Here is a 15,566-nt window from a genome sequence, read left to right as displayed (position 1 = left end):
ATAAATGCAGTAAAATCACACCTACAAATACAGCCATACTTAAAAGCTATTCGAAGTTGTCAGATAGGGGTTGCTTACCCAAATGATGCCAGATTTCAAACTTTCAAAATTCTTGTGCCACTATTTCAGCCTAAAAAATAAATATCTGTGAGGACAGTTCAGTTATGCATCTCCTTGGAAACATGGCTTAATGCATAGCCATAGTACCTCATGCCAAACTAAATATTTTTCCCTTTACAACAATATTCATTTAGACGATCTAGTGTTGATCAGCTATCCGGTTAGCCAATCTCTGCAATGGTGAAACTCCAACAAACTGGTACAAGTACGACGTTTATACACCCAATTCCGCAAACAACCATAACAACGTACGCATCAATGATAGTTGGGGAGCACACTTACAGGCCTTAACTATGCAAGGGCATTGGACACACAGTCAATTCCTTCTACACATCAATCACCTAGAACTCTTAGCAGTTCATCTAGCGATTAAAAGCATTCCTTCCTCATCTAAAGGATAAGGTAGTTTTAATCAAGACAGACAACATGACTACCATGTATTAGCTGCAAAACCAGGGGGGGGGGCAAATCTCCACAATTGTCTCTGCTAGCACAAAAGATCTGGAAGTTTGCTCTACAGCACAACATTCAGTTGCTTGCAGAATACATACCAGGAGTAGACAATCACCTGGCGGATCTTCTCAGCAGAACACGCCAACAAGTCCATTAGTGGCAAATAAATGTACAAGTCCTACACTTATTCTTCCAACAGTGGGGACAACCAGACCTAGATCTATTTGCAACACTACAAAATTCAAAATGCAGAATCTTCGCCTCCAGGTTCTAACGCCCCGCTCCAAGGGCAATGCACTATAGAACAATTGGTTACGGACATTTGCTTACGCTTTTCCACCTCTCCCCCTGCTTCCATTTGTCATTCGCAAACTAAAGCAGACATCCCTCAGACTAATACTAATTGCTCTAAAATGGGCAGACAACCATGGTATACAACAATGCTGGAGATGTCTGTAGTACCACATCAAATGTTACGCAACCAACAAAAGTTTACGCAGTACAAAGGAGCAATACTGCACCCAAATCCTAGATCTCTCAATCTTGCAATTTGGCTCCTCGGGCCTTAGAGTTTGTATGTCCAAACTTAGCAAAAAGAATGTATGAATTGCCTAAAAGAAGAAATATGACCCACAACAAGGGCATGCTATGCAGCAAAGTGGAAATGATTTGGTCATTAATCCCATACAAGTATCCCCTCAAAACATTATATGTTGCATGCTTCATTTTAAAAAAAAAATGTAGGTTTGGCTTTTACTTCCATTAAAATACACCTTACAGCACTGGCTGCATATCTTCAAAATAGAGAACACACTTCTCTGCTTAAAATTCCTGTAATTAAAGCTTTTCTACAAGGTCTTAAGTTATTCCACCTAGGATACCATCTACACAAATGTGGAATCTAAATATTGTGTTAATAAGGCTAATGAGTCCACTGTTTGAACCATTGCATACATGCCAATTGCAGTTTCTATCATGGAAATGCGCTTTTCTCATTGCAGTGACCTCACTCGGAAGAGTAGGAAAAATTCAAGCATTAACTTTAGAAGTACCATTTTTTCAAGTACATAGGGATAAAGTTGTTCTAAGACCTAACCCTAAATTTTTACCTAAAGTAATATCGCATTTTCACATGGCACAATCCTTAGAATTACCTGTGTTCTTACCTCAACTAGAATCGGTAGCTGAAAGAGCTTTTGATACATTAGATGTCAAAAGAGCACTAATGTACTATGTAGATAATACACAATCTCTCAGAAAAACACAACTATGTGTGTTGTTTTCTAAACCACATAAAGGGAAAGCAATCTCTAAACCAGGTATTGCACGTTGAATAGTAAAATGTATCCAAACCTGTTATGCTAAAGCCAAACAAACACTCCCTATTCCACCAAGTGCCCACTCTACACGCAAAAAAAGGGCTTTTATTGCATTTAAAGGGAATATTCCAATAGCTGACCTATGTAAATCAGCTACATGGACTAGATCACATTCATTAACAAAGCATTATTGTGTAGATGTTATGGCACAACAACAAGCAAATGTTGGTGAAGCAGTACTTTGTACTCTATTTCAAACAAAAGCACCAGTTAATCACTGCTTACAGGGAGATCTGCCTTTAATCTATGCTACGCATGTGTATTTACAGCCACACCTATTGTAATAGTTTAAAAACCTAATGTTTCAGCATCTCAGGGGTAGAACATTCTGATGTCGAGGGTCACAGTGACAAACTGACGGGTGCCCTGCACATGAACTTAAAACATTGGTGACACAGAGCCTGTGCACTCTCCTGTTAGATGGAGGAGAGGTATGGGGGATTTTGGTTGAGTTCTAACAGATGAGAGAATGTACTTTAGTCTTCGATTAGCCCTCATTAAAATGTTAGCTGTATTATATTATTCTTGTTCGCATTACTAATCATCGCTTTTGCATTACTTATTCTCATAATCACTGGTCATTTTATAGGTTATTATAATATGAAGAACTGTATGACCCTATCAGAAAAACCATGCAAGATTATCTGTCATTTCTGAAGTAGACTCGATGTTCACTAAGCTGCTCTGACTTAGTCAGTGCAGTTTGAGAGACCATTGCCTTTTCCCTTCACTTGACGGCCCATAGGCTAGTTTCGCCAGTTTTAAAGGGTCAGAAGCAAAGGGCCTTTGTCTCTTTTCAGTGGCACCCACTGTGACATCACCTGCTTGGGTCCTGAAGGGTACAAAACGGAGAAACCAGAAAATCGTGCTAAAGGCGATCATGACTGCTCATGTGCTTAAATTCCCTCCTCTGGGTATGAAAGAGATCCTCTCTTTCTCCAATGTTCCATTAAGCCTAACATTCGAACAGAAAGACACAAATAATTGGTAAGTCCATGCACCTAACCATGGCTGACAGAAATATAGCTGATAATGTATGTCAGCCTATTGGTTTCCACCTTACCAGAGGATCTGTCAGTTAGGGTTATGATACCAGTTTGATAGTAGAAGCAAATTGCCATCACGTCATGGAAATTTGTTGTTCCTGGGTTATATTCCCCTGCTGTTTGTGGCAATATCTGTACTTTCCAAACAATCCTTCGGTATAGTATGCTTCATAGCAGCTGTCATGAGTAAGGCAATAGTTTTCTTTGGTTATTTTCTCTTTTAAAAGACTGAAAAATCGAAAAGTAGTGAAACTCTGTATATTTTTAAACCCACTTTGATTATCTATTTTTTGTAATGCTTTTTTTAATTTGTTAAGAGGAAAAGCACGAATTTTGCCTCTACATATGGAATTTTTGTTATGTATGAAAGACTTGTCTTTCTGCTGGAGAAGTGTTCATGGATCCACATGTGGAAATGAAGGGACCCTTGATAGTGAACTAATATTGCAGGTTAGCATCTTTTAATTCTGCCCTGATGCACCCTCCCGCCCTACGTCCTGGTGATACTCATTAGGCATCCCTCCTCATCTAACCTAATCTCATCAATATGGACTCCACAACCTCTCTGGCTTCCTTTAGTTTGGTGGACTCATTTTTCCAGTGCCTCTGATCTTCTTTAGTCTAGGTGAGACAAATAACCCATTAGGTTTCATAACCTAGGTCTTCTACGTGTACATAATACATTCTGCTTCGGAGATTCACTGTTCCAACTCCATCACTTTTATTGTCGTCTCCTGTAAGTCTTGTCTCCATAGTAGGTCTTCAGTACTTCCCAAATATTGTTTATCATATCTAGTGCTTTGTATATCCTCCCTTGTTAGTCTTCAGCCTTTATTCTCCAGTGTATGTATTTGAGCATAGTCATCATGGAGCTACCACTTTCAGACTGTGTAGTTATCTAATTTTTACTGTTCACTTGACTACTCCCCGTTTCGCGCCATAGTGATACTAAAGCATGTTGGTATAGAGATGTTACCTTCGTATGCTTTTAAAGCCTGTACTTCAAATTGAGATCCTGAGTATTTGCACAGATGTTTCCCGTTCTGTACAGGATTTCTTTTTAGCAGCCTTTTGCCTTGTCTTTTGCTCAAATTCAGTGCTTGGAAGTTTATGTATGTATAGACCAGCCTACCACTGGACTTTAACAGTGAATTTTCATATCACAATTTTTAATGTCAATCATGTCTCCTCTGGCCCCTCAGCACCTTTTCCCCAGCCTGTTCACTGTCACCTGCTGTGTACATTTGTACACCTTTTAGTGTGCCACCTCACTCCTCCTATTGAGGTAAGCGCCATGGAGATAATGGACCACTTTCTATGTCCAGAGTCCAAGGTGATAAACAAAACTGATTTGACCTCGCCATGAGTCTGGTGGGTAAACTGGCATTCTTTTTACCTGCTCTCTTGACTACTTCACCTTTTAAAGTACAACATTACTGTCAGCCCATGTCAAGCTCTCTTATGCAAGATAGTTTGCTCTTCGTGTGTGGAAGATATCCAGAGGGTGCGCTTTGGAACGTATCTGTTCTAAGCCCGTCAATGAGAATTTGTTGGAGAACAGGAAAGAAAGATGCATATAGACCCACAAAAGTGGTTCATACGCTACGTTGTTTCTGTAAATAAATGCTGTAAAATAATCGGAGAGCATTTTGGAACTCAGTTTCTTCACATTTTGCACCCTTGACAACAGGCCTCAGAATTGATATTCTGCACTTCAATAATTTAACTTTTCTGTATTTTTTTTCTTTCTCTTCACATTGCAATGAAAATGTGAACTTAAAAAAATAACCATAAAGTTTAGGAGGTTTGCATTGGGGAATTAAATAACAAGGAACTGTTTTACACCTTGCACAGCTCTGTGAGAAAATGTTGCTTTTGGAGTGTAGTCAAGATTAGTTGACGTGGAACAAACATTGATTGTAACATTGGTCTTTGTAAGGCTGTAAAATGATGTGTTGTAAGTATTGTGATTTTTGTCATTTCAGATATGTCCTATATGTGCAGCATTGCCCGGAGGAGATCCAAATCATGTCACAGATGACTTTGCAGCTCATCTTACACTTGAACATAGAGCTCCTAGAGATTTAATATCCTTTAGCATGAAAATTAAAAATTGTATTAATTAATTTTGGAGGATCTTATTTAGTAGATGTCTATTATTTTCACTCCTACAATCATTGTTCCTGAAATTATAATTATGCACTCGGGGTTATATCTAAACCTGAAGGTAATTAGGAACAATAATACATCCATGCCTGATATCTCAAACTGTCAATCTCTGATGATTTAAACATCTTTGAAAATCACTCTTATGCCTTCCTAAAATTGAATACTATTAGTAGAGATGCTCTGTTAATTACCATAATTATAGTTTTGTTACTGAATTCCAGCGAGAGACAATCCTTTTTCTCCGATAATCTGTAAAATGCTTTATAAATTAGGCATAACTTCGAATTGTTAATCGTGCTCTTCTTTGAAAAAAATATTATGGATATAGTTTCATCTGAGTATTAATATTGAGATTCTCGTATGATGTTGTCACAGCTAGCCTTGTCTCATGCTTGCAGCCATTTTCAGATTAATTATTTGCCATACTTTGGTCCCAGCAGTACTTTGTGGAGAAGGTTAACAGAGGAAGCAAGAAAAACCTAAACGGAAACACACATCTATTTGGCACTCCAACATAGCACTTGTAATTTGAAGTTTCCTTGGAAAGAGACTCACAAGACTTTCAGCCACTCTCATCCAGCAGAAAGATGCATTTAATGCTTCATATTCTGGCCTATACCAATTAAGGCTAGGAGACAGTCTGAGCCAATAGTGTGGGACACCATTTTTGCTAGTGTGGCAACAGTTGTACCAAGTATGACTGGTTTATTGCCAGGCTGTCCCCTACTGCACCTTGCAGGGGACAGCCTGGAAGGAGGATATGCTGGAGCACTACAGGAATAGATGCTTCTTGTTGATACCTCAACACAATTTAGTACGAAGAAACCTTTGAACACTTCTGAAATTATAGATCCTTCTATCTCCACGGCACTTGAGAAATTGGTGTCTCATCCAGACTGGAACCTTGTAGAATTAACTCACCTCAAGAGGGTCAGCTATCTCGGACAATAATGATGATGATGAACCCTAAGGTGGGAAACACCCCATCATGGTTGAAAGGGAAGTTGAATGGAAAGCTTATGATGCAAACTGCACGAAAGAAGAAATTACAGTTCCTTACTGCTCTCACCCCCTCCACAATAATCAGGCATTTAATGCACTGACATTGGTTTGCAAAAAAGGTTCACTTCCCCAAGAGGCTAAAGGCATAGGTTTGATTTCCTGACTGGCACATTTAGAACACCCGCAGCTGCTTAGTAACAGTTGCCCATGTTGTCACCAATTGTGAAATAATCCAGGAAAATAGTTTTTCTAGATTTCTTTTAACCGCAGTTAACACCAAAAACAAGATAACATGTAAGCCAGTACCCTAAGACTTAGTTGCACTGGAAACTGTGCTTAAACATAAGCTGAGGGAGAGCAGTTAATATTAAAGCAGCCTACCCTAGGTTTTTAGATTCTCTTGCAAGAGCTTTCATGTTTTTAACAGTGGGCTTACAGGGTGCCCGTTGCTTACCTTTGATTGCTGTAGACCTCCTTCCTATTTTGTGTTTGTCCCTTCCCTGGAGCATGGACACATTACTTGTGTCCCTCTTATGCTAAATATTTAGGAACTTCTTTTTTCTTTGTTTTTAAGTATGAAAGTGGTTGCTTATCAGCCATCTCCCTTGTATACCTCTACCCCCTTTGTGTTACATCCTGCATGCCCTCCGTATTGCTTCCTGTTGCCTCCTGCAATTTTGAGAAAAAGCACTATGATGTGGCCACTACTGCCCACATCATAGCACTTTTTTCACACAGCTGTTGTCTCCCCCCCCCACCCACCCCCATGTCCTTCCTCCCTCATTGTTGCCACCTACTCCGCTCTAATAGCAATATGGTTTGCAAGCTTCCAAAAGACAGATCTAGGGGTAATCCTAGATGTCTAGAGATTGTTTGCAGTTAATATCATCTTTTTAATAATGCCTTTCTTTATTGGAGCATCGTACAGGACTAGGTTCTCCAAAAGTAACATTGAGAACTTTTGATTGAACTGTTTAGTGATTCTTTGAGTTCTAACTCTTGCAGCTGGAGTTTCAGGAGCCCCAGAGTGCATACATTAATTGGTGACGGGGCATTTCTGGAACCAAGAATTATGCAAACCTTACTACAGATGCCTACTTGACGGCATAGAGGACCCACATGGGCAAATCACAACCAAGTCTTCTGGAGAAGTGTTATAGCCTATTTGGAGAATATCTCCTTGAATGACTCAACATCCTACATCTTTCGTAAACCATGCATGTTCGAGGAGAATAATGCTAGATCGTGCAAGGAATTTAATTTCTAATCTACTATATTCTCCATAAAGTTCACTTGGTATCCTTAAAACTACGTAACAATTCTCATCTAAAGTTCTATTGTTCAACCAAACCTTCTCGATACTTGGTATTGTTATTCTCATAGTAGCTTCAGTTTGATTATGGACCTTTTGAAATGGATGTGGGATTACCTTATTAGGTTGTGGGAAGTAAACTTGGTTAGTCCCTAACCCTGCATGAATTTAAAAAAAACTGATTTATTACTAGAGGTGTGAGTGCGGTTTCATCCGTAGACATGAGTTTAATACCTTGAGTGAAGAGCTTTCTCTGCAGAGTAAAGGGCTTCCTTTTATGGATGTGGCTGGGCAATAGTTATTAGTTATCCTCCTGATCTCTTGTATATCATTATATTAGGGAGCTGGTAGAATAACTGTATTTCACTTGATGGAAAGCTTTTCTTTTTCCCCCTTAGCTACAGACTTTCCAGATACTGCTTTAGTTAGCTATGGCAATGATGCATACTGTAAATGATCCAGTCTTAGCAGCTAGGCAAGCTCGGTTCCCTTTTATTTATTTTTGCTTGCCCACATTTCTTTCTAAGCTGACTGATCTAACAACTAACCCCTCTAGCATAGTAAGTGTTAGATGCAGGGCGAGGATTTGGCTTACCTTCAGCAAGAGCTGAGGCTTTTATCTTTACCATACTTGCTTCCCTTTTTAGGTCTTGCCTAGCGCAGACTGCATGCGCTGCGCTAGGAGCGGGCCTCTTGAAATCACTCCAGACATTGAGAAAGCTTTCTGAAAGCTTGTGCTTCTGGTTTTCAAATTCTATTGGCCTTTGCGTCTGGCTTTCAAAAAATGAAAGCACGCAATTGGCCAAAGGCGGGTGCATGTCCCACCTCTTCTTAAAATGTTCACTCCCATGGCGTTTTGCTGTCGGGAGCGAGCAGCGGCGTGCAGGGTGCCATCTGTTGTGGATCATGTTGTTTTCCCTGGGACATGTCGCTTTCACTTTCTCGATGGCAGCTGCATTCCTTACAGCGCGCACGCGCGGGCCTCTGCAGGGGGCTTAATTTCTTTTCCTCATCTTTGTGATTTGTTCCCTGCAGAGCTGAGGACAGGCATGCACCCTTTTGCTTGACGCATTTCTCTGCTCAGCTCAGGGGGTACTTGCTGCAAGATAGCTCGACGGGTTCATGCAATTACTGCTGCTTCCAAGATTTGTGCGGACGTTCCACGCCGCAGGTTAATTAATTCCCCTAGGATCAGTAAACACGAAATGGATTTCTACAGGGTAATTGTATCCTTCGTTATCTACAGCTACGGGCATGGATTTAAGTGGGCCGGGTCCTGCCAGTGCTCCGCACCGACAGCTCTAAAGAACGGGTGCTGAGACAGGTCCCTTTGGGGCTCTTCGTCAAACATTTTATTTGCTTTTGATGTAACTTTTTTTTTTTTTTTTTTTGCAGTTCTATATTGTCTCAACTCGAAGCGCTTTGCATGAGCTCCAACAAGGACATATACATTTATTTTTTGGTAGGCACGGGGAGAATTAGCCATTTGCCCAGAATCACAGGATGTTGAGCCGACGAAGACTCAAACTTCCTTCCCCAGCTCCAAAGTCGGCAGCACAGGCCCTTACGCCGCAACCTCTCACACACGAACTGAAGCATTTTCAATATTATATAAAACGAAGCCAGAGCTGTGTTTGCACCGTGTATATTTATTTTATGCAGCTATTAACCATTGGCAAAGGCAACAGTCATGACATGTGTATTGTTACTTGTTTTATTATATATCTGGAGGCAATGAAAGAAGCAGCAAAAATAACAGTCGGGCGACACTATGCTAAGAACAAATTTTTAGCATAATGTTTTTAGTCACGCCTTTAATTACATCGGCCACGCCCCTTTGTGACCTCCAGTTTTTTCATCGCACGTAAAGCCCTGGCTGTGGGAATGTTGTGGTAAAATTTAGCCCCCAAGTGCGTCCTGTCAGATGCCTCAGTGCAATCACCGGGCTTAATGAGGAGCCCACCCTCACACCTTTGAGACCGCTGACACGCCAATTCCATCCTCTCAATGTAACGAAGTCACGTGGTATTGAGGGAAATCTAGCCTAGGAAAACTCTGATCATGGTCAGGCAATGATGCAATAAGCAAAATAAAACAAACTACTCGAGGTAAAAGTGTGGCTTGAATGCGCCAAGAACAGCTTCAAATATGTTCAAATAGTCTCGCCTTGACGAGATTAATTGGCTGTGTCAATGTGATTGTTAGCCATGTTGCACAGCGGCTGATCTAAAAGTTTTTGTGTAATAAAACGTTGTGATGTGGAGCACTGCTGTCATAGCGCTTTTTTACATCACTTTCAAACATGTTGCACAGCAGCTACAGCACCAACTTTGTGCCAACTTTTTATATCCTTTACAAAGCCAACTCATATCAGGAAATTAAAAAAAACAAAGCCATTGCGAGACCTATTGGCTTTGCCAATGCTTGTTCTTAGATGATAGTCAAGAGGGGTGGCCTAGCCTCCTCCGGGCTCTGACCAGTGCAGACGGGCCTTCTCTTAGCCCAGTTTTCACCTGTGCACATCCTGCTCTGCAGGAGCATGTGTTCCTCTTTGTAGCTCTGCCTGGGCTCAGCTGTGACTGCTCCTTCTCCTCAACACTGCAGGCAGGTTCAAGAAGTACAAAGTAAAGGCAGAATCAAGAAAAATGTGTCTTGTGCCGCGGGAGCAGCTAGTGCACTTTGTGGCCCTGCTTGAGCTCAACTGTGAATGCCTCTCCTTTCCCAACACTGCAGGCTGGCACAAGAAGTCCAAAGTGAAGACCGTGTCCAACTGCACCTACAACTCTTACCCCCACCCAGAGTTTATGATGGTGACATACACCTCAGTGGCGGATGGGGGGAGGGGGGCATCTGGGAGAGGTGGATTCCAGAGGTCTCTGGTCTTTGAAGGAGACCCAGTACTACATCAGTCTTCTGGACCTTGATACCAAAAGTTTGAGAGCAGGTAGAGGCCGGGCACTGAAAAGTTCCATCTCACTTCTTCTCATACCCCCTAATCTGAAAAAGAAATCCACCCAGGCTTGCGCCTTCTCAGGAAAGGCTCCCTGGTTATGGAACTCACTCCCCAAAGAGCGCCACTGTAACCCCTCCTTTTCTTGCTTTAAAAAGGACCTCAAATCTTTACTGTTTAACAAACTACTTCAGCATTTTTACAGTTTGATCCACATTTCCTTAAGTCCTTGCCTCTACAGACTCTTTTGTTATATCCTAACCCAGTCAGTCCCTGCATTGGCACTAATGTCAGTACCTTAATGGCTGTATTGTTATGTACTTTTCTTGACTGTTCTCACTAGTTTATTGCTGTTTTATGTATACTTCCTTTGACTGCGTTTGACCCACACACATCCGCACAAGTATCTCAGAATAACCTATGATCTTGTAAAGCGCTTTGATGCCCCCACGTCTAGCTATACCTATAAAAAACTCAAAAATAACTAATAAACTTCTTCAAATGATCCACCTGGCCCTTAATGCCTTCATGTCATCCATCAAAGGGAGGCGGTTGCAGATCCTCAGGGACAATAGGACTGCCATGTTCTTTAAATGATCCATTCTACTGCCCCTCTCGCCACACTGTACCTTAGTGCACATAAGACAAAAATTCCTATATGAGAGATTTTCGGAGTATGTGGAGCCACCCACTCTTGGACATTTTGCTGCTTAGAGTTCCAAGTTCTGTCAAACCACTAGAGTGGTGGCTCTGCTGGCGAAACCATCCAAAAGACCATTTTAATTTGCTTTTTTGACGGTGAATGAAAACTATGATGCAAGGGCCTAGTGCTTTGATGTGACATTATGTACTCAATGAAATTTGAAATACAAGACATGTGCTTATGACTTAATGGGCTTGTGCCATTAAGAATAGAGCTGTCATCCATGTTTTGTGAGCTTTTGAGGGTTTTTTCTCTCTAACTGATTTTTCAAAACCTTCAACCATCATATTTAAGCAAGATAAGTTTAAATTACTTTGGTTTTTCCCAAAAACTTCATACTTTTCAAAAGTATACTTACTTTTTTCAGTTTTATGTCTTATACATGTACATGCTTTTCTTAACTCTTGGACAACGATGAATCCAGTGGTGTCAGACACGTGCGAAGAATGTTTCACCCTGGCAGGGGTTTAGGTGGTCCTCGGGCTCGAAGGTCTAATATGCACTTTACAAGCAGTTCCACTGGTGGACTATCTTCTTCACAGAGTTCATACTCTCCAAGCAATAGAGAAGCGATGGATCCTATAGCAGGTAATAATTGTCTTTTTTTTCCCCAACAATTGTGTACATAAAAATCTCTTATCTGACTACAGGTATTTTTAGCACTTTCATTGTGGTTCCTTTAACAAGTATTCTGAAAATGTTCTTCTGTGTGAATGTGTTAAATCTAGCTATGAACTACAGTTAACATTTCTGGTGTCTTTGCGTTAGTGGTTTTGGTTAGTGGTTTAGTCAGTAAAGTAACTTCTTTACCATATATTATAAGATGCCACTGCAGAGTCCCATTTAAATATGTATCTGGAGCAAAGCAGTAAGCATGGCAGTGATTTTTTTCTCTGTGCTGAAAGGGCCAGCCTAGTTATGCCGTACTCAAAGTTACATTGCAAAAACTGGTGTACGTGCTGGCCTAGGCTTTTACTTTAGCAGAGCAATAATGTCTCCAGGCCTCAGACACTATCACAGCCATTCGAGACATAAATGTGTAGAACACCTTTAAATGAGCAGGTTTATCCCTGTATCAGTCAATCAGTTGTTTAATTAAACTATCCTGCCAAGGATATAATAGTCAAATTAAGCAATAACTAGCACCCTGTGGTTAACTCCAATATAAGGGCAACTGTAATCTATTCTCTGATGCTGTCTAGCCCTAATGCATGGTCACAGTAAAGTGTTCCCCTTTATTTGACTAAAGCAAAAACAAAAACTGATGGACGGAATGCTGAACAATGCGAACATTCACCCCAGTCACAAAGATCTGGGTTTAATCCATTGTATTTTTGCTTACCACACCACCCCAGTTTGAACCCAGCCATATGCAAATCAGTTTGGGTTGGACTGTTCCCATGGGGAGCAGAGTCAACACTGATTTGCATGTGGCTGAGTCCAAACTGGGGTGGTGTGGTGAGCGAGAAAACTATGGAATTAAACCCTTATCTTTGTGACTGGGGATGAATGTTAGCATTGTTGAGCATTCTGTACGTCATTTGTTCTTTTTGCTCATTTATTTGATAAAATAAACACAACACTATGGGGCCGATTCCGATCCGGGTCGGAAGGGCACCGAACACGATCCGGCCGGAAAAACTACGAGCCGAACGCGTGTTTTCCGTCCGACTCTTACAGCTGTAAGAGCGAGCAAGTACGATGTGAGCTACATGAGATTCACCGACCGAGTCGTTTCCGGGTCCGAATCGCTCCGTACGTCTCAGTCGGAAGCTAACCGTGGCGTGCAATGGATGCGATTTACAACCGAGCCAGTACGATGCACGCGTCGGACAGCCTGTGCGAGCCAGAGTGTCCGGTTCGCAAAAGCTCCCGGAGCCAGACTTCGTTGGTCCGCGTCGGACCCCCTGACAACCGCAGCCCTACGACTCGGACACAGGGGGAGACATATGGGTCTCCCCAACACAGGCATGTACTGCGCAGATGGCACCGACGCGTACCTACTGTAGGGGTGCACTTGTTCGAGACGTATTCAGTCAATGGGAGCCCATGTACGCGTTGTACGGCCGGCTCCCATTGACTTCTACGGGAGTCCGACCGAACCGAGTCCGACAGCATACGGCCGCATCGTACTCGCTCGGTTGGACTGTAGGGGTCCGGCTCGGTCGGAAAACACTCCGGATCCGACTCTGTCGGAGTGCTTCCCGACCCGATCGGAATCGGCCCCTATAGGTTACCACACAATGAATTTGGAGAAAATATTTCCCATACTGGGCCCATTCTACTTTCGAGAATATTGAATGTCAAGTCATCTAAAATGATGAGCACAGTGCTATTTGGAATGTAACAAACAGAAGATACATATCAGAAAATAGAGTTTAAAACATTGCATAGCATCACTGCATTACTGCGTTACGATGGAAAACGAATAAAAATATAGTTATTTTGCAAACAATTGAAAAGGCATTGTTAAGTATAAAAAAAGCAAGCACTGTTTTTTGAAACAAGTATTTGGACTTGTGGTGGATGCACTCAATGGGCCTGCCATCATAGCGGGATAGACACCGGCTGACAAGTAGTCTGCAGCTCCACTCACCATATTATGATGTGACTGTTGTGTAGGCGGTCGGAAAGATATCTTTTACTACTGCGGTTTATGCTGCGGCCTAGAAAATTGCTGCAGCTCAAGCCGCAGTAGTAAAAGGCTGTGGGAATGGACATCGTAATCCCTACGGTGGTGTCTGGGCAGTCACCGCCTTCATTATATGGATTACTGTCTGACAGCCGCCCCTACAGTTTCCTTGAGCCTGACAGAGGTGGCGGTCTTTTCTCCGCACGATGCGCTCCAACCGCCGGTATCTTAATACAGTGGTGAGACCATTTCTCTGGATGTTGAAAGAACCGCCACCGACGGCCTGTCTGTGGCGGTCCGCCCAACATCCTAATGAGGCCCTATATGTTGAAATGTACACAGCAAAACTGGAATTTCTGCTCCATTTAAAAACTTTGTTATATGCAAAGACGTCTTGCACAAGATATTCTCATTTAGCTGTCTGAAATAATATCCAAAGCCTTGATGAAAGGAGGCATGAAGAAACGAATTTGACTAATTAGACATAGCGGTCCTGCACAAATGGGTCTTAACCAAAACTGCTGAGCTGTAGTCTTTCGTTGGAGGGACCAGTCATGTGCTGGATGCACCACAACAATCTCAGGAAATGCAATCCGACACCAGTGTAATGAACCAGTGCCAGAATATAATGTGATCAAAGTATTTTGAAAGTGGGGTTTTTTATGGTGCCATAGGTGGTACTAAAAATGTGTTCCACTCATGTTTGGCCTCAAAAATGTAATTTTTAATCAGCAGCCTTCCAATCAAGCGATGTTACTTCTTCAGTGGGAGTTGCTGCTGCTGTTTCTGCCTTCAGTCCAGTATGGGACATTTGTGCTTTTGTGCAAGAGATTTTTTCCTGTCTCTTTTCCTCACTTTTTATGTGACTTAACACCCCTTTTACATTTTGATCTGCACCTAAAAGTTCATTCGGGATTGGGCTGCTACCAAACATGGTTTAATTTGCAGTGGGTTCTGAAACCATTTAAACATTCTTATTTTTTATGATTGGTCAGCCATCGTGCTCACTGTGCCAATTGGATCCAAATAAGGACAGCCATTAGGATCCATGTAATGTCAGCCATCACAGCCAAAATTCCCCAACAGGATTTGTGACCAGGAAGATATGTAGCCCTGGGATTCCGTGTATAGAACGGCACGTAATAAAGGTCCTATATACATTTGATTTGCATCACAAATGCCAATTTACACAAAAAAAGTACCACTTCATTATTCCATTTGATTCAGAGGAACTTCCAAATGAAGTCATGAAGAAGTCCTTGTGACAAAACACATTGCCTTCATTTGAATTAAAGAAGAGACATTTAACAAAATACAGACAAGATGAGGCACATGAATAAATCTAATGGAGTCTGTGTATCATGTTAAACAATTCAATTGAACTGTGTTGAAGTGTATCCATTGTATGTTGAAATGTTGTGCTGGGCCACTGAAAATTTGCTAATTATGTAACGGAAAAATTACTTTTTCCTGTAAGGGAGACAAAGGGGGCTGGTCTTTCCTGTCCGTGCACTATTTTGGTTTATTGTGACTTAACTTACTAAAGTGTTAGATGCAATGGTTCACTGCTTCAGCCTCTATGTGTAAATTATCAAATGCAACACAGTTGACTGCCGTTCTGTCAACAAGGCGCACACAAACTGCACATCCAGATGTCTGCTATTTAAGCAAGATAAGTCGGAATAAGGTTTTCCTTTTGTTGAAAGTAAGCAGGAATTAGGGTTTTCTCTCAATAGTATGATCTATTGGGTGACCCAGGACTGCATTAGTGTCATGCTATCATCTCAGTTGTCTTATGAG

At 41.6% G+C, this 15,566-nt stretch overlaps 1 protein-coding gene across 1 annotated transcript in view; it reads left to right on the top strand.

The window, feature by feature from the left end:
• Positions 1–15,566, top strand: part of KCMF1 (potassium channel modulatory factor 1) — a 254,961-nt gene that overhangs the window by 123,170 nt on the left and 116,225 nt on the right. The window contains exons 4-5 of the mRNA XM_085640951.1: positions 4,984–5,085; positions 11,548–11,722. Of these exons, the coding sequence (XP_085497077.1) occupies positions 4,984–5,085; positions 11,548–11,722 (277 nt within the window). The remainder of the gene's footprint in view (positions 1–4,983; positions 5,086–11,547; positions 11,723–15,566) is intronic.

The sequence above is a fragment of the Triturus cristatus genome, chromosome 2_2, assembly GCF_964204655.1.
Source record: "Triturus cristatus chromosome 2_2, aTriCri1.1, whole genome shotgun sequence".
Taxonomy (NCBI): Eukaryota; Metazoa; Chordata; class Amphibia; order Caudata; family Salamandridae; genus Triturus; species Triturus cristatus.
Note: the sequence above shows the minus strand (reverse complement) of the source record. Positions and strands in the feature narration are given on the sequence as shown.